The sequence below is a fragment of the Macaca fascicularis genome, chromosome 9, assembly GCF_037993035.2.
Source record: "Macaca fascicularis isolate 582-1 chromosome 9, T2T-MFA8v1.1".
In the NCBI taxonomy this organism is placed as follows: Eukaryota; Metazoa; Chordata; class Mammalia; order Primates; family Cercopithecidae; genus Macaca; species Macaca fascicularis.
The window spans coordinates 115,894,831-115,915,000 of NC_088383.1; the positions used below are offsets into that span (position 1 = coordinate 115,894,831).

The 20,170-nt window shown below is 42.9% G+C and overlaps 1 protein-coding gene across 8 annotated transcripts in view; it reads right to left on the reverse strand.

Moving 5' to 3' along the window:
- The window catches only part of SORCS1 (sortilin related VPS10 domain containing receptor 1), a 591,779-nt gene that overhangs the window by 246,043 nt on the left and 325,566 nt on the right, over positions 1-20,170 (reverse strand). For all 8 annotated transcript variants that reach the window (XM_005566385.4, XM_005566384.4, XM_065521387.1 and 5 more), the window contains exon 3: positions 19,681-19,780. In XM_005566385.4, the coding sequence (XP_005566442.3) occupies positions 19,681-19,780 (100 nt within the window). The remainder of the gene's footprint in view (positions 1-19,680; positions 19,781-20,170) is intronic.

Consider the following 20,170-nt stretch of genomic DNA (forward strand, 5'->3'; position numbering starts at 1 on the left):
TCCTAATTATTTTATTTATTTAGGGTCATTATTTATGTTGACACAAAAGGTCATTTAATTGAAAATGATTGGTAATTCTGGTGGTCTGACCCTTCTTTTAAAGAAAGCATACATTTTCATTTGCAGGTCTCTCTCTTCTTGTTTGAAAAAAAATAACAATAATAAAAAGAAGACTAAAATGAATGCATCCCACCAGTTGCACTGGGCATCGAGCCAGAATTACAGCAAGCACTGGCACTGCAGGGGTAAGAAGCAATGGATTTTAATTGGTGCCTAGGGGCAAAGGTCAGCTCTCTTGGAACAATGGGCATCTATGGTAGTAATTGACTGAGTCCTCTGTGGGAGTCTGTAAATGTCAGCAATGTACTTCCAAATAGAAGCACAAAGGGCTTGGGCCCAAGGAACAAAGACAGTATTAGCCAGTGGAGAAAATATGTAAATCAGCTGGTTAAATAATGCACTAATAAAGTAAAAGTGGTAGACGCACACAAACACACATCACAGAGATTCAAAAGAAAGCAGACTACTTTAATATCAAATACATGCCTTCCTGTAAGATCCAGTCTGTCTTTCCCCAGCACAGGTTCAGCTGTTTTCCTGGACAGCCTTGAATCCAAACACTTTAATTATTTGCGTCAAGTTGGATGGGTTTGGCTCCTAAGAAAAGTTACATCCATCCCAGCGAAATCTGGATGCTGATGGGGATAGCATCTGCATTTAAAGTTGTAGTTATTCTTGTTCAAGGGAATTTGGGCCCTTTTTAGAAAGTAGTAGAGAAAAAGATGAGGTACTAATCATTGGAACACCACGTCCCTCCTGCTTCCCCACAAATGCTTGGCTGTTTCTTTAATTGCTATGTTTTACTCCATTTTTCTCATTTCCTCATCGTTCCCAATATTCACCCACTCCCGTGATCCAGGCCACCTCCTCAGGGTCCAATAAGTTTAGAGAGACTGTATTCTCCACATCAACAATTTACATAAACGATCCATCAAAGGAACATTTTATAAGCTTTAGGAGGCAAAAGAGGAGAATGTGTAACATATGACTTCAAATTCTTAAGATTCTAGAAAATGAAAGATACAGTACCTTTACCAGTATAAACTTGATGCTCATTTCCAACTACATACTTCTCCCTTCCTTCTGTGAGCTCTCTGCAGACAGGGCCCTGTGTTATGCATGTTTGTATCCCCACTGCCTGGCAGTCAATAAATATTAGTTCAACTAAAGGGTATTTTTCTGTTGTGAATGTCATGACTTTGTGTTACGCTGATCCGCTTCATTGGTCCGCTTAAGCCCTTTTATGCTGCTTCCCTGACTATGTGAGATTACAGCCCTCTCTAAACTCTTAAAGCCTTTGTCATCTGTACGACCCACTCTACTACCTTATGTTATTTAATTGCATCCCTGGACTGGGATGGTAAACTCTGTAAGAGCATAGCAAGGTTCATGCTTCTTTTATATTCACCTTCATTTTGGCAGAGAACAAGGCACAACCCAGGTGTTCAATAAAATACGTCAATTAGTTTCTTCTTAATATTATACCTCCAGGTTTCATCAATAGTTCTGACTGGCCAATAGTACTTAAGATACATGCTGAATATGTCAAATCTATAATAAGGTGAATTTTAGTTCTATTAATTCAATATTAATAACATCACCACTGCCCAAATATTGATTTTATAAGCAAGACAGGAAGAAAATTTATTGCAACTGAAAATAAATTACACTATTATATAAAAACTGTAATTCAAATGGGTCATGAGGATTTTTGTTTTGTTTTGTTTTTTGAGATGGGGTCTCACTCTGTCACCAGGCTGGAGTGCAGTGGCAAGATCTTGGCTCACTGCAACCTCTGCCTCCTGGGTTCAAGCGATCCTCCTGCCTCAGCCTCCCGAGTAGCTTGGACTACAGGCATGCACCACCACGCCCAGCAAATTTTTGTATTTTTAGTGGAGCTGGGGTTTCACCACATTGGCCAGGATGTTCTCCATCTCTTGACCTGTGATCCACCAGCCTCGCCTCCCACAGTGCTGGGATTACAGGCGTGAGCCACCGCCCCCAGCCGGACATTTTAAGCATTTAATTAGTATAGTCAGATATCAGTGGAAATTAACATGTTTTAAGAATCAAAATAGACACTCTTAATCATTTAAATCTGAAAACTATTCCAAGATATGCATTGTGCGCTTGTACTATGAGAAACTATAGTTTCCCATACACTGGGAGTACATACACTGAAAGAGTGTTTTCATTTTCCTTTCCCCTTCTCCTTTGACAAATATTTGCATCTCTGTGAAACTTTCCTGGTCTCCAAAGATAGAGTTCTATGTACATAGCTATCATGATACGTAAGTACTGTGCTGTAAGAGATTGTTTATACATTCATCTCCTCTACCAGACTGTGCAATCATTAAGAGGAAGAACAATGTCTTATATTTCTATTTCCCAGTTCTTAAAAAAGATCTGGAACAAAATAGGCATTTAATACCTTCTGGATGAGTTGACAAAAGACGGCATAAAGGCATGGCCATATAATTTCAAACAGTTAAGAAGAGTAACAATGAGACTAACATTTGTTGAATGCTTGCTAGGTCTCAGGCACTGTTCTTTGCTAGTTTTGACTCTTTATTTCCCATAACTACCTTAGGATGTTGACACAATCATTATATTTTAGTTTGGAGAGGAGGAAACTGTGTCATGGACGGTTTTACAACAAACAAACCAACAAATAACATGTTGTCTAAGGGCACAGAATTAGTACGTAGCTTAGCTGGAATTTAAGGCCAGGCCACCTGGCTCCAGGGTCCATCATATTAAACATTGTTCCACAACTAAGGACGCCCCTGAGCAAAAATTCATAATGACCACTTTCAAATAACGAAGTGTAGCTCCGCAGTGAGAGGAAATACGTGCTGAGTTTGTATACATGAGGAGTACAGAAAATACAAGGTATACATATAAATACAAGAGATCAATGCACAGTGGTATGAGGGAGTAGCTAAGAGAAAGAGCAATAAAAGGACAAAAATTCATTAAGTGTAGGCAGCAGCGATGATATTTGAATCTGCTGCAGGGGAGCTAGGGAACCTAGATCTAGGCCTGCCACACCCCCACACTTGAGTCATAATTGTGTTTTCTTTCCTGGCAAAACCAATTTCAACCACAGCCATCAACATCTTTTACCCCTTTGAAACCACTCAGGAAGAACAGAAAGATAAGGGTAAATTGTACTCCCTCTGAAAGCCTTAATAAGTTCCTGGTAAATTAGCTCTCCTCTCTCTGAGAGATCTCAAGAGATTCTTAAACTTCTACTGCTGAAAATATTTACAATTTTATTGTTTCTTTTTCTTCTACCCTCTGTGTTCATTGTGCTCGTTGTATTAGCATTCTCTCATTACTCTGGTTACTTTAAATTCTTCATAGTAATCTGTCATCCTCCATTTCTTGGCTTTACTTCTATATCCTTCCTTCTATGCCTCTTATCTGTGAGAGGCTGTGTATTCCAGATGTTTTCTTTTTACATATCTTTTGTTTTTTGGATTCATCCACATGGTCATTTTCTCCACTACAAGCATGTTCATTTTCTGGTGCCAGATGTTGTCAATCAAGGTAACACTTAGTATTCTACTCTCCAAACACTGCCCCAAGCAGTCAGGAACAGATTTTTCTCTCCCAGTTCTTGCATCGTATATATCCCATACAGCAGGACTTTTCACCTATGAGCATCTAAGGCTACTTGTTACCTACGAGCTATAGTTTTTGTTCTGCAAAACTTAATTTAAGTAGTTGACTTGAAAGGTTATAAAACAAGATGCACATTAGAGGTCAAGGACCCGGTAAAATAGGGAAGCGATGCTTTGAGGAACAAAAGGACAAAACTATGAAAAGAAGATCTGGTCAAGGGAAAGGTCGGTCAGCAAAAGAAACATTTGAATAGAAACAATTTAGCTCTTGAGGCTGGTGGTGTACTCTTAATTTCTCCAGGGGAGAAATAGTGGTTTTATTAAAGATTCATCCACATTGACTTTGTTTTCATGACAGCACTAGGAGAAAGCTTGGGTCATTTCTGATACATTGGAGTGAAACATCTCCACCCTAGTAAATATGGCAAATTTCCTGTAGCGGCCAGCATTCATCTCCATCCATCATAAGAGCAGCACAGACTATTCACTAGAAACAAATGTTCTAGATACAGTATGTCAAACACAAGATGATGGAAACCCCTGAGAAACCACAGGGAGTGTGCTGGAAGCAAACTGATCAGAATGTTGAAAAGACCTCGGACCATTTTCCACAGCAGAGCATAACTTGGAACCAATGAGAAATAATGCATCTGACTTTCATGAAAGGGTAATGGATGGGCACTTAATATTTGGCCAGCCAGACCTCAGAAAACATGAGCTCTAATAAGGACAGATGATGAGACAAAAATAAATAAATAAGTAGATAGATAACTTTAAAAACAAATTGTTTTCGAAGAAGATTACACAGATAGTCTATTATGCTTACTTTGAAGAATGGTCAGCTTCCAAAAGGTTTCCTTTTGTATTTGAGAATTTCTGATCACTTGGCCACAGAGGCAACCTATTTTCCAAGAACCACTCGGTCATATAAAAAATGTGCAGTTTCCAGATCAATGTTCATAATATTTAGAGAGTAATTCAGGCTATTACTACCTTGATTAATTTCATTTGTCAAAAAGGTATAAAACCAAAAGATAGAGTTCTACTTTTTAATGAAAAAAAGCATTATCTAAACTTAGAAGAGATTTATAGGTGGACCTATCTATTACCTTTCTACCTAGTTATTTATTGAGCTAGCTAACTACCTGTATCTTTTAAAAATACATAAATGTAGCTAATACAATTTTGAATTAAAATGCCAATAACATATAAACTTGATCATCATACAGATATAACTTAGTTTTTAAAGTCACCAATTCATGATTAATATGTAATGTATTAGATTCTTCTTATATGTGATAGACATAACACCTTACAAATGAAGAATAACAAATGTGTTATGTTAATTAAGCAGGAAGCTTCTTTCTATCAGAAAAGTACTTCGTACTAGGCCAGGCACGGTGACTCACGCCTGCAATCCCAGCACTTTGGGAGACCGAGGTAGGCGGATCATGAGGTCAGGAGATCGAGACCATCCTGGCTAACACTGTGAAACCCCGTCTCTACTAAAAATACAAAAAAATTAGCCGAGTGTGGTGGCAGGCGCATGTAGTCCCAGCAACTCGAGAGGCTGAGGCAGGAGAATGGGGTGAACCCAGGAGGCGGAGTGTGCAGTGAGCCGAGATTGTGCTACCGCACTCCAGCCTGGGCAACAGGGCGAGATCTCATGTCAAAAAAAAAAAAAAAAAAAAAGTACTTAGTACTACTTAACGTTGCATAAAGTAAAACAGTAAACCACCAGTTAACCTGATCAGTTCTGAGAACCAGGCAAATTAGCAGATATGGGGAACAAGAAAAGACACGAGGAAGGAAAAAGTAAGTTTTGGAATGTATGCATTGATCAGAATTTATTGCCTGAACCTGATTTATCATTAATTTATTTGTTTTTTTATAACATCAGTGTTAGAGAGACACAGATAATATCCCAGAAAAAGCAACTAGGTACTTACTGTGTACTGTAACATATTGTATTAAAATTTAAGAGTTAGTTTTATTAGCATGTTTAAATTTATGAATGTTATAGTAGGTGCTTTGATTTATATAAACTAATACAGGATATACGGCAATTTCAGGTACAGGTCAGTGTACAGAGAGAAGAGTGTCTTAGATCAGTGTTGTTTTTCTCTATGTTCCAAAGAGCCCACGAGTTCCAGAGGCTTACGCAGGGACTTTTTGGAGTGACAAGGGGTTGTCTAGTGGGCACTGCTCCTGGCACTCCAACCCTGTTTCAAAGAGCGCATTCTGCCCTTGTTATTCTGTAGCTCGTTTGAAACCCAGGGGATAACTGTTGGAAAATCACTCCGAGTAAAAAGACAGATGCAGCATGCTTTCTTGGATTTTATATTTTTAATGCTCAAGAAGGAAACAGAACAATGCTTCATGGACTGAAACAGTATAAACACTCAGCTGTACCCAAAAAGGATCAAAGGAGAGGACCTTTCCCTTTGGCCATCATTCCTCAGGTTAAGTGTAGGGAAGTAAGGATTTATTTACTACAAGTCACTTTTATTGAAGTTTGGAAAATGCCACTTCCACTATGTCTCTAAATTCATGCGTGGCTTTTTTTTTTTTTTTTTTTTTTTTTTTTTGCCGGGTCTCACTCTGTCGCACCCAAGCTGGAGGGCAGTGGTAGGATCTTGGCTCACTGTAACCTCTGCCTCCCGGGTTCAAGGGATTCTCCCACCTCAGTCTCCCAAGTAGCTGGGATTACAGGCACCTGCCACCACACCTGGCTAATTTCTTGTATTTTTAGTAGAGACAGTTTCAGCATAGTGGCCAGACTGGTCTCAAAGTCCTGACCTCAGGTGATCCACCCACCTCGGCCTCTCAAAGTGGTGGGATTACAGGTGTGAGCCACAGCACCTGGTCCATTTCTTTATCAATGAAACATACATTCTTTTTAAAAAGATTAGAGGCAAATGGATGATCTTGTGTACAAAGGGACAGATGAAAGGGTTAGGGTGGAATAAGCAAGTGTTGCTTGTCCGCCAAGGGAATGTCACGTACCCGCTTTGATGTATTATACAATACGCTAGCTCCTTTTGGCCTCGCTAGATAATGTCAAGTGAGTGCTATGCAAAGTCCTGGTATTTTAAATATTAATCATGTTCTTCTTGGTTAGAACAGACAAAATTATACATTATGACCCAGAAATGACTAAAACCTACAGAGGTTCTTTACTGTTCTTGTTTACTCACTTGAAATAATTAAATTTATAGTTAGAGAAAATAAATGAGTTAAAGCTGATTTCACAGAGCATTTCATTTAAGTTTCAGCCTAGGAGTCCAAAAGAAAACCAAAGTTCAACTCAAACACTCAGTCATGTTTTGGACACCTACTGTATACCAAAATCCTATGCTCCGCACATTAAAGAATACATAGCTGATTAAGGCACTTTATGCCATCTAGGACCTTGCATTCTAAAGGAAGGATTAGACATGGTCAAGAACTATAATCAGAAGTGAGAGTAAAGTGCTAGAAAAAAGAAAACAGATGTCTTGGAGATAAGAGGGAGTGAGCAAGTCTCATCAGGGAAACTGATTAAATTTTATGGAAGATGTGGCATTTAAGATTTACTTTCAAGCTCTAATGATCTTGGCTTATCATTCCCCAGCTGCATGTAACTTCAGACAAGTCATTAAACTCTCTGGGACTCAGTTTCCATATCTGTTAAAGAAAAGAGTAGACTTTTAATATCCCCAAAATCTTTTAGGTTCAGATTTAATGAGTATAAATACATGATTCTTCCTAAGAGAAGGTGGTGGATCCTATCAACTATTCATTCCTCTTTGTTCTCAAAAGTTACACACATGGGACTGGCGTGGTGGCTCATGCTTGTAATCCCAGCACTTTGGGAGGCCGAGGAGGGTGGATCACCTCAGGTCAGGAGTTCGAGACCAGCCTGGCTAACATGGTGAAACCCTGTCTCTACCAAAAATACAAAAATTAGCTTGGTGTGGTGGTGCATGCCTTTAGTCCCAGCTACTCAGGAGGCTGAGGCAGGAGGATCGCTTCAACCCAGGAGGCGGAGGTTGCAGTCGTGCCACTACACTCCAGCCTGGGCAACAGAGCAAGACTCCATCTCAAAAAAAAAAAAGGCCAGGCATGGTGGCTCATGCCTATAATCCCAGCACTTTGGGAGGCTGAGGCGGGTGGATCACGAGGTCAGGAATTCAAGATCAGCCTGACCAAGATGGTGAAATCCCATCTCTACTAAAAATATGAAAATTAGCTGGGTGTGGTGGTGGATGCCTGTAATCCCAGCTGCTCGGGAGGCTGAGGCAGAAAATTGCTTGAACCCAGGAGGCTGGGTTCAAGGTTGCAGTGAGCGAAGATTGTGCCACTGCACTCCAGCCTGGGCAACAGAGTAAGACTCCATCTCAAAAAAAAAAAAAAGTCACTTACAGGATACACAAAACACTCAACCAAATGACAAGAGGAATTAAACATGCTCAGATTTAAAGAGATAAGAAGTCAATAATCAAATCCTCATTTAGAAAGTGTCACATACAATAGGGTAAGTAAAACTTAAACATCTGGAGAAAACGCAAACAATGTTTAATGCTGGTATGTACCAAGAGACGCGTAGGAATGGCCAATGTGTTCTGAGGAGCTAGGGTCCTCTTTATAGAATGAAAGTCTTGGAAGAGTCTCTCAGCAGGAATGATGTAAATTAAGTGGTGATAACACAGAAATGAGAAAAAATGGAGTGTGAAGGGGGTGCAGAAACATAAAGAACAAATACTGTCTATGTTTTTTCTTTGCTAGAATATAACTGTGCTGAGACCACAAGGATAAAACAACTAAAAGAATTGGCTTTTCCAAGTAAAAAACCAAAACAAAACACTTCTTTTTTTCCTTTCATTCCCTAGTGAATTCTACTAGTGGTTTTATATTCTTTAATCCTTGAAGATGTTACACGATCCCTTGTGAAAGGAGAACAGCTCAGGTTGGTTGGGGGTGATGGGAAAGGTATGGCTGATAAAGACACACAGAGTCTATAGAAGTTTTCTTTTTAGGCAGAATACATGTCAACTCAGAGAGAATTTGAGAATAAAACAGAGATTTCAATTTTTTTTTTTTTTTTTGAGACGGAGCCTCACTCTGTCGCCCAGGCTGGTGTGCAGGGGCGCGATCTCAGCTCACTGCAAGCTCTGCGTCCCAGGTTTACACCATTCTCCTGCCTCAGCTTCCTGAGTAGCTGGGACTACAGGCGCCCACCACCACGCCCAGCTACTTTTTTGTATTTTTAGTAGAGATGGAGTTTCACCGTGTTAGCCAGTATGGTCTCAATCTCCTGCCCTCGTGATCCTCCTGCCTCAGCCTTCCAAAGTGCTGGGATTACCGGCGTGAGTCACCGTGCCCAACCAACTTTTTTTTTGTTTTTTTCTTTGCTACATTTGTATTAGTTCTTCCCATCACCTTCTGCATCCCAGCTGTTCCTTTCCGGTACAGGTTAAATCATCTTTTCTTATAGCAGACTGTAGGTGACCAATAAACCTCTGCTGACACAAACAAGCCTTGGGATTTATCATGAATGGGGTGGGGGAAACTGTTCTCCCTCTGAGACATGGTGACAGCCAGCCTGCCTTTCCTCTGGCACTAGGACCACTCAGCCTTTTCTTTTGGACCAACCTCATATATCAGCGGCCAGATGCAGGTCTCCTTTAAAAGAGATGCACGATCTAGGCTAATACCTAGGACCCCTCTTTCTATCTCTTAGTCAAGATTTCTTACACTGATGTATGTTGAGATTACAGTTTTTACTGTAACAGACCTAGCCAAGAAAAGCTGCTGTAATTTACAGCAGGCTTGCAGGGAAACAGCCAATGGATGATCATTAATTTAAACTGTAAATAAGATCCTGCTTTATTCTGGACTCTGATCTCTGGTAGTGCCCCTAACAAGCTGCCTGCAAAGCCAAGGCATGAAGCCTGCTGTTTCCAACATGATGATTGAAGAACTGCTCTTGTCCACACAAACAGCTAAAAATAGCTATAAGAATGTGAAGGCAAAAAACAGGTTTCGGGGAATGCAGAGAGTTACCCTGATGTTGTTAGTTTTATTCCAGTTGCTCCCACTAGTGTGAAAAGCAGAGAGAAGTATCTGGTAGAAAAGATTTTTACTTGCTAGATAGCACCCTGGAGATCTGAGAGAATTAATACAACTTTTTAAAGGAGTCTGCCCTTATCACTGGAGGATAGCATAAGTCCTAGAAGAATTGGAGCACATTTGAGCACTGCCTTTGTTCTGCATAATTAACAGAGCCTGAAATTTCTTTTTTCTTTTTGTTTTAACATAAATTCTCATTGACTGGAGAAGATATATTCACACTTTAAAATGTTGTGCAAGTACTATCTCTTTGATTCCAATATGTCCTTTGGGTGGGCGGAATACATATTTCATGGTAATAAATTCACCTCATAAGTAGAAAAACTGTGCACAAATATACTGCTATGTCAACTTTATTGATTTGTGTACCATTGTTAAGACCTTCATCGTCCTCCAATATTTCTTCAATCTACTGGCATCTCAGAAAGTGACTATAGGGGCCTCATTTATCTACAGAGGAAAAGATCCCTTCCTTTAGGTTCACTCATAACATTGTGATTTAAACAGCTCAGGACCACCTCTGATCTGAAGGGTAACAGTCCCAGAGAAAGCCATTCCCTCATAGTCGTGCACAGGGACTTCTCTTTTTCTAGAACTAGGGAGCGTCAAGTCTTAAGATCAGTAAAATGCCCATGGCTAACTGCCCCTTTAAACGTCCTTCAGGTAACTATGGACTAATTACGCAGCCTGATTCATGGTATATTGACGTGAGTGGATTCGATGGTTGGGCTTGTTGCTGTATTATTACCTCTCTGTTTCCCTTCCAGTCTTAGCAGCTACATCTGGACTTGAGCATCTCACTCCTTAAGTCCTGCTCCTGAAAACAATCCTGGAGTTTCTGGATCATCATCATATATTCTGCAGCTACAGAAAAGCCTATAGTCAGATTTGGTATTTGGCATCTTTTTTTTTTTTTCCCCTCATGTTTTTCTCTAACAGCATCAATGAAACAGAGAGTATCATTGATTTTTCTGAGGTCTCTTCCAGGCATAAAGTTATTCTGTTTTCCTATATTTCTTTACAAATGGAGAAAATGTAAATGATTCACCCAGAGCCACCTGTTAGGTGGAAGTAGATTCAAGACAGGGACTTAGATTCCTGAATCTTAGTTCAGGGATCTTTAAATTACAAAACGTCATGCCACATCCAGTACTAGAACATAGGACCTCTGAGGATGAGTTGCTGGCTTATTTCTCTTTATATCCTACAGTGCATAGCACATTGCCTAACATACAGTTTGCTGATTGTTAAAATTAAATTTGCTAAAAATATGAACTGAAGAAAAATCAATAGAGATTACAAAAATCGATACAAAGCCAACAAACAACTAAATCTCATCATAAAAATAAAAGATATAAGTTCAGTTCCTCAATTTGGGATTGCATACAGCAGAGCAAAATTGTTTAGACGTAATTGTTAATGAAGTAACCAGCCAGTAAAGGGAGGATAGGAATGTTTGGGGTATAGTTCTAATTTGTGAGGTTGACATTATTGGTTGTGTGGTACTGTGGCCATCAGCCACACATGGCTATATCAATTTAAATTAATTAAAATTAAATGAAATTTAAAATCCAATTACTCAGTTACACTAGCCATATTTCGAATACTCAACAGCTATAAATTGTTAATGTCTAAAGTACAGAAGAGCTTAGAAGAAAATTTCTATCATCACAGAAAGTTCTGCTGGACACTGCAGGAAGGAAAAAGAATGAAATGCAGAGAAAACATTAATTAAGCTTTTACTATTCTGTGCTAAGCATTTGAAATGCCTAATTTCATATAATCCTCAAAACTTCCCACATGAGGTAGGTACTATAACTGTCCCCCTTTTAAACTGAATCCCACTGTGCTTGGAGAGATTAAGTAAATCACCATGCTTATATACTTGGTAATCGGTTTAGCCGGGTTTTCTCTCTTCTTCTTACTCCAGAGTCTATGCTCAACTGAAAAGTTATGTTGTCTCTACTGAAGAACTTGAAATGCTTACAGCCAGAGTGAACATTACACTTTATATTAGTAGTTCTTAATCCTAGATACCTATCAGAAGCATCTGGGGAGCTTTACCAAGATATAGTTACCTAAACCCTAATCCAGAGCAACAGTGGTGGTGAGAGGTGACAACGTGCTAGCAGCCCTAGCTTGGTCTCTGCACCTCCTCAGCCTTGGCACACACTCTGGCCGTGCTTGAGGAGCCCTTCAGCCTGCCGCTGCACTGTGGGAGTCCCTCTCTGGGCTGAACGAGGCTAGAGCCGGCTCCCTCTGCTTGCCAGAGGTGTGGAGGGAGAGGCACGGGTGGGAACTGGGCCAGCACGGGTTCCAGGTGGATGCAGGCTTGGTGGTCTCTGCACTCGGAGCAGCCGGCCAGCACGGCCAGCCCTGAGCAATGAGGGGCTTAGCACCGGGGCCAGCAGCTGGGAAGGATGGGCTGGGTCCACCAGCACTGCCGGCCTGCCTGCGCTGTGCTGGAATTCTAGTCAGGCCTCAGCCACCTCCCTGCGGGGCAGGGCTCGGGACCTGCAGCCCACCATGCCTGAGCCGCGCCCCCTGCCTCGATGGGCTCCCACGTGGCCCAAGCCTCCCCCATGGGCGCCACCCCCTGCTCTGCAGCGCCCAGTCCCATCCACCGCCCAAGGGCTGAGGAGTGCAGGTGTGCAGCCCAGGACTGGTGGGCAGTTCTGCCCAGGGCCAGACACAGGATCTACTAGGCAAAGCCAGCTGGGCTCCTGAGTTGGGTGGAGACTAGGAGAACTTTTCTGTCTAAAGGATTGTAAATGCACCAATTATCACTCTGTGTCTAGCTCAAGTTTTGTAAATGCACCTATCAGCACCCTGTCAAAATGGACCAATCAGCTCTCTGTAAAATGGACCAATCAGCAGGATGTCAGTGGGGTCAGATAAGAGAATAAAAGCAAGCTGCTGGAGCCAGCAGTGGCAACCCGCTCGGGTCCCCTTCCGCGCTGTGGAAGCTTTGTTCTTCCGCTCTTCACAATAAATCTTGCTGCTGCTCACTCTTTGGGTCCGTGCCACCTTTATGAGCTGTAACACTCACCACGAAGGTCTGCAGCTTCACTCCTGAAGCCAGCAAGACCACAAACCTACTGGGAGGGATGAACAACTCCGGACAGGAGGAACGAACAACTCCAGACGCATCGCCTTAAGAGCTGTAACACTCACTGCGAAGGTCTGCAGCTTCACTCCTGAAGCAGGTGAGACCACGAACCCACTAGAAGGAAGAAACTCTGGACACATCTGAACATTTGAAGGAACAAACTCCGGACACACCATCTTTAAGAACTGTAACACCGTGAGGGTCCATGGCTTCATTCTGTAAGTCAGCGAGAACAAGAACCCACCAATTCCAAACACGTTTTGGTGACCATGAAGGGACTATTGCCTATCACCAAGCAGTGAGACCATTGCCTATCACCAAGCAGTGAGTACCACTGGATCCTTTTCACTTGCTATTCTGTCCTATTTTTCCTTAGAATTCAGGGGCTAAATACTGGGCACCTGTTGGCCAGTTAAAAGCAACTAGTGTGGCCACTGAACTAAAGACATGGGTGTCAGGCTTTCTGGGAAAGGGCTCTCTAACAACCCCCAACTCTTTGGAGTTGGGAGTATTGGTTTGCCTGGAACCAGTTTCCACTTTTCCTCTACTTCTGGGCTGAGCCGAGGGTCGACACAAAGGAAAGCCATTGAGCTCTGGGGTCCCGACAACAAGTTGGTTGACCCTGCAGCCATGAGGGGAACTCTCAAAGTCATGTCGCCCAAGCAAGACTCCCCCATCTATTCTACCTACTCTGACCCTTGTCTCCTGGATCCTAACGCCTGTCAGACAAACTTCCTCTTGCCTCTCTTCTCTGAGGCTAGTCCTTCTTCTAAAAATTGCTCCCTGTCTCTGGTGCTTTACTAGTTTCTCCAATAAGAATGATTTCTAGTATAAACTCCAGGACTCTGTTACCTTCTCTAGGCACCTGGGCTCACCAATCAGAAAGACATAATTTTTGCCCAAAGTCCCATGGTAGGGGGTACTATCTGGAATTTTAGGATCCCACCTCAGACTAGCAGGCTTAACAAAAGCTATTCCTGAAGCTACAATATGGGGAGTCTCAGAAATTGTGTCCTTCCTATTCCTATAAGTGAGGACAAAAGGTGTCACTCTTCCAACTCAAGATCCCTTCCCTCCCTCAGGGCATGGTCCTCCACTTCATTTCTGGGGCATAACATCTTTACAGGACATGGGCAAGGTCCCAATACTAACAGAAGAATGCTTAGGACTCTAACAGGTTTTCGAGAATGCATCGGTAAGGGTCACTAAATCCGATCTTCCTTGGTCCTCCTTGTGGTCTGGGAGGAAAACTAGTGTTTCTGCTGCTGTGTCAGTGAGCGCAACTATTCCAATCAGCAGGGTCCAGGGACCGCTGTGGATTCTTGGGCAGGGGGAGAAACAAAACAAACCAAAACCGCGGGCAGTTTTGTCTTTCAGATGGGAAACACTCAGGCATCAACAGGCTCACCCTTGAAATGCATCCTAAGCCATTGGGACCAGTCTGACCCACAAACCCTGAAAAAGAGGCAGCTCATTTTTTTCTGCACTCAGGCTTGGCCCCAATATTCTCTCTCTGATGGGAAAAAATGGCCACCTGAGGGAAGTACAAATTACAATACTATTCTGCAGCTTGACCTTTTCTGTAAGAGGGAAGGCAAATGGAGTGAAATACCTTATGTCCAAGCTTTCTTTTCATTGAAGGAGAATACACAGCTAGGCAAAGCTTGCAATTTACATCCCACAGGAGGAACTTTCAGCTTACCCCCAAATCCTAGCTTCCCTATAGCTCCCCTTCCTATTAATGATAATCCCCCTCTAATCTCCCCTGCCCAGAAGAAAATAAGCAAAGAAATCTCTAAAGCACCAAAAACCACCAGGCTATTGGTTATGTCCCCTTCAAGCTGTAGGGGGAGGATAATTTGGCCCAACCCAGGTACATGTCCCTTTCTGTCTCTTTCTGATTTGAAGCAGATCAAGGTAGACCTGGGAAAGTTTTCAGATGATCCTCATAGGTACACAGATGTCCTACAGGGCTTAGGGCAAACCTTCAACCTCGCTTGGAGAGATATCATGTTACTGTTAGATCAAACCCTGGCCTTTAATGAAAAGAATGCGGCTTTAGCTGCAGCCCGAGAGTTTGGAGATACTTGGTATGTTAGTCACGTAAAGGATAGAATGATAATGGGAAAAAGGGACAAATTCCCTACTGGTCAGCAAGCCATCCCTAGTATGGATCTCCACTGGGACCTCGACTCAGATCATGGGGACTGGAGTCATAAACATCTGTTGACCTGTGTTCTAGAAGGACTAAGGAGAATTAGGAAAAAGCCCATGAATTATTCAATGATGTCTACCATAACTCAGGGAAAGGAAGAAAATCCTTCTGCCTTCCTCAAGCGGCTATGGGAGGTCTTAAGAAAATATACTCCCCTGTCACCTGAATCACTCGAGGGTCAACTGGTTCTAAAAGATAAGTTTATTACCCAATCAGCCACAGATATCAGGAGAAAACTCCAAAAGCAAGCCCTTGGGCCCTGAACAAAATGTGGAGGAGTTATTAAACCTGGCAGCCTTGGTGTTCTATAATAGGGACCAAGAGGAACAAGTCCAAAAGGAAAAGTGAGATCAGAGAAAGGCCGCAGCCTTAGTCATGGCCCCCAGACAAACAAATCTTGGTGGTTCAGAGAGGACAGAAAATGGAGCAGGCCAATCACCCGGTAGGGCTTGTTATCAGTGTGGTTTACAAGGACACTTTAAAAAAGACTGTCCAGTGAGAAATGAGCTGCCCCCTCGTCCATGTCCACTATGCCAAGGCAATCACTGGAAGGTGCACTGCCCCACAGGATTAAGGTTCTCTGGGACAGAAGCCCCCAACCAGATGATCCAACAACAGGACTGACAGTGCCTGGGACAAACACCAGCTCATGTCATTACTCTTACTGAGCCCTGGGTATGCTTAACCATTGAGGGCCAGGAAATTGACTTCCTCCTGGACACTGGCGCAACCTTCTCAGTGTTGATCTCCTTTCCTGGACGACTGTCCCCTAAGTCTGTTACCATCCGAGGAATTATGGGACAGCCTGTAACCAGGTATTTCTCCTACCTCCTCAGTTGTAATTGGGAGACTTTGCTCTTTTCACATGTCTTTCTTGTTATGCCTGAAAGTCCCACACCCTTATTAGGGAGGGATATATTAGCCAAAGCTGGAGCTATTATCTACATGAATATGGGGAACAAGTTACCCATTTGTTGTCCCCTACTTGAAGAGGAAATCAACCTTCAAGTCTGGGCATTGGAAGGACAATTTGGAAGGGCAAAAAATGCCCACCCAGTCCAAATCAGGTTAAAGGATCCCACCACTTTTCCTTATCGAAGGCAATATCCCTTAAGGCCTGAAGCTCATAAAGGTTTACAGGATATTGTTAAACATTTAAAAGCTCAAGGCTTAGTAAGGAAATGCAGCAGTCCCTGCAACACCCCAACTCTAGAAGTATAAAAACCGAATGGTCAGTGTAGACTAGTGCAAGACCTTAGGCTCATCAATGAGGCAGTAACTCCTCTATATCCAGTTGTACCCAACCCCTATACTCTGCTCTCTCAAATACCAGAGGAAGCAGAATGGCGCACAGTTCTGGACCTCAAGGATGCCTTCTTCTATATTCCCCTGAACTCTGACTCCCAGTTTCTCTTTGTCTTTGAGGATCCCACAGACCACACATTCCAACTTATGTGGACGGTCTTGCCCCAGGGGTTTAGGGATAGCCCTCATCTGTTTGGTCAGGCACTGGCCCAAGATCTAGAGCCATACAACTAATACCCCTACTTATAGGGTTAGGAATGGCTACTGCTATAGGAACCGGAATAGCCAGTTTATCTACTTCATTATCCTACTACCACACACTCTCAAATGATTTCTCAGACAGTTTGCAAGAGATAACAAAATCTATCCTTACTCTACAATCCCAAATAGACTCTTTGGCAGTAGTGACTCTCCAGAACCACCGAGGCCTGGACCTCCTCACTGTGGAGAAAGGAGGACTCTACACCTTCTTAGGGGAGGAGTGTTGTTTTTATACTAACCAGTCAGCGATAGTAGGAGATGCTGCCCAGCATTTACAGGAAACGGCTTCTGAAATCAGGCAACGCCTTTCAAATTCTTATACCAACCTCTGGAGTTGGGCAACATGGCTTCTCCCCTTTCTAGGTCCCATGGCAGCCATCTTGCTGTTACTCGCTTTTGGACCCTGTATTTTTAACCTCCTTGTTAAACTTGTTTCCTCTAGAATCCAGGCCATCAAGCTACAGATGGTCTTACAAATGGGACCCCAAATGAGTTCAACTAACAACTTCTACTGAGGACCCCTGGACTGATCTGCTGGCCCTTTCACTGGGCCAGAGTTCCCCTCTGGAGAGTTCCCCTCTGGAGAACACTACAACCACAGGGCCCCTTCATCGCCCCTATCCAGCAGGAAGTAGCTAGAGCAGTCATTGGCCAAATTCCCAACAGTAGTTGGGGTGTCCTGTTTAGAGGGGGGATTGAGAGGTGACAATGTACTAGCAGCCCTTGCTCACTCTCAGCGCCTCCTTGGCTTTGGCATCCACTCTAGCCGCACTTGAGGAGCCCTTCAGCCTACCACTGCACTGTGGGAACCCCTCTCTGGACTTGCCAAAGCCAGAGCTGGCTCCCTCTACTTGTGGGGAGGTGTGGAGGGAGAGGCGCAGATGGAAACTGGGGCTGCCTGTGGTGCTCTCAGGCCAGTGTGAGCTCCAGGTGGGTGTGGGCTTGGCGGGCTGCATTCAGAGCGGCTGGCCAGCGCCTCCGGCCCTGGGCATAGAGGGGCTTAGCACCCGGGCCAGCCACTGCGAAGGGTGCGGCCCGCCCATGCGGCACTCAAATTCTTGCAGGGCCTCAGCCACCTCCCCGCGGGCCATGCCTGAGCCCCTCTCCCACCCTAGTGGGCTCCCACGTGGCACAAGCCTCCCTGACGAGCACCACCCTCTGCTCCATGGGGCTGAGGAATGTAGGCGCGCAGTGCGGGACTGGCAGGCAGCTCCTCCCCCAGCCCCGGCACAGGATCCACTAGGTAAAGCCAGCTGGGCTCCTGGATCAGGTGGGGATTTGGAGAACTTTTATGTCTAGCTAAAGGATTGTAAATGCACCATTCAGCACTGTGTCTAGCTCAAGGTTTGTAAACGCACCAATCAGCACCCTGTCAAAAGAGACTAATCAGCTCTCTGTAAAATGGACCAATCAGCAGGCTGTGGGTGGGATCAGATAAGGGCATAAAAGCAGGCTGCCCCAATCAGCTGTGGCAACCTGCTCGGGTCTCCTTCCCTGCTGTGGAAGCTTTGTTCTTCCGCTCTTCGCAATAAATCTTGCTGCTGGTCACTCTTTGGGTCTGCGCTGCCTTTGTGAGCTGTAACACTCTCCATGAAGGTCTGCAGCTTCACTCCTGAAGCCGGCGAGACCACGAACCCACTAGAAGGAAGAATCTCCAGAAACATCTGAACATCTGAAGGAAAAACTCTGGACACACCATCTTTAAGAACTGTAACACTCACCGCGAGGGTCCGTGGCTTCATTCTTGAAGTCAGCGAGACCAAGAACCCACCAATTCCGGACACAGTGGGGCTAAGGCTTGCAAATTTGGGGACCACTTTTGACATGCAGCCAGAATTGAGAGTGCACCTTTTGACATGCAGCCAGAATCAAGAGTGATTGCTTAAGAGATATTTTCATCACCTTCCATAGTCCAGTTGGCAAAATGCAGACCCTACCCAAGGTCACTAACAGTAGCTAATGAAAAATCTGAGATGCGAACATAGACATCAAGTGCTACCTTCATAACACATTATGGTTTAGGGTATGTTAATGAATGACACGTTTCTATTTCCTGATTAATACTATTAGTTCATGTAACCTATGTACTACTTATCAATTGTATGTCAGAATTCAGAATTTGATAATGCAAGTTTATAAAAACAAAGGTACAGATGTAGTACCACTCTCCTTCTGAGACAAATAAATGTCTTTCTCATTTAAAAGCAATATTTTCTTCCTAAAAAATGACATATCCGAGCAGTAGATAAGCTCTCTTAATAGGAGACGTATGACATAGTGGAACAAGTATGACTGCTAACCAAGACACCTTAATTCTAGTCCTAATCATGGCCATAACTCTGCAATGGGCACAATCTATTTCTTTCCTCTGAATCTCAGTTTTCTTATCTGTAAAAAAAGGGTGTTGTATATGATGATCTCCAAGGCTTCTTGCAGCTAAGATCCATGCTCAGAAGGGACTAATCTTATCACTCTTTCCAAGCTACTCTATTCTGCTAAATGCATTGCATTCATCCTGACATTTGTGTGCAGACTGAACAAACTTTAAAAATGAAACTTCATATCTGCTGTAGGACAATGCATTCACTTACATTCTAGTTAATCTATTTGTTCCATGTCGAGGAAAAACTGGGCCATCAGATGAAAATCCATCTTTTCTGCTGTCTTGTCAAGACTCATTCGGATTCTTGTGATTGACTGGTCAGAACTCTTACTAGAGAGTCAGCAGCATCCACCCAACAAGACTCATTCTTTGTAGCTGCCTTTCAGAAATGGTAATGATCTACCTACCCCCCTCGCCCTTTTACATTCACAGCTGCTGATCTGAAAATTATGATGTGTCACACATTTTACAACCTTAACATCCATCAACTCATCTTTACATTTCTAATCCCAGCTTAACTATAATGGATTTTTAGGTAGCTAGAGATGTTAGCCAATCAAGACAGAAGTCACATCATGAAGGAGTAGCATACTGAATATACATTTCTTACCTTACGCTTGTTGGTAGGACACACATAGAGATAGCTCAAAATGGTTTTCAAACCAACTTTATCATTCAGCTTCTCATAGGTTGTTCCATAATCGGTTGACCTGTAATTCAAAAAGAGCATTAATGAGGACAGAAGTAGACGTCATTTGACTGCTTGTCAGTATAATGCATGTTTTACATAGTAGAATGGCTCTCAGGAGATTTCTCAATGATTCATGTAGTATATAATGATGCTTAATGATGTACACAGTAGCATCATGTGAGTGGTTAAAATCTGCATTTAAATTGAATTGGTAAAAATTAAAACTCCATCTCTCTACTGCTCCTTAATGTATGCACATTGCATAAAGAATGTGGTTAATTTAAAAATAATAAGAGATGAGAGTGCCCCTTGATTTGACCAAATAATTAAAGAGTTTTTAGTTAGATACGACATTTCCAAACTTTTACTTTATGTGTGGCGCAGTAGAAAAGCAGGTTCTCGTGATTTA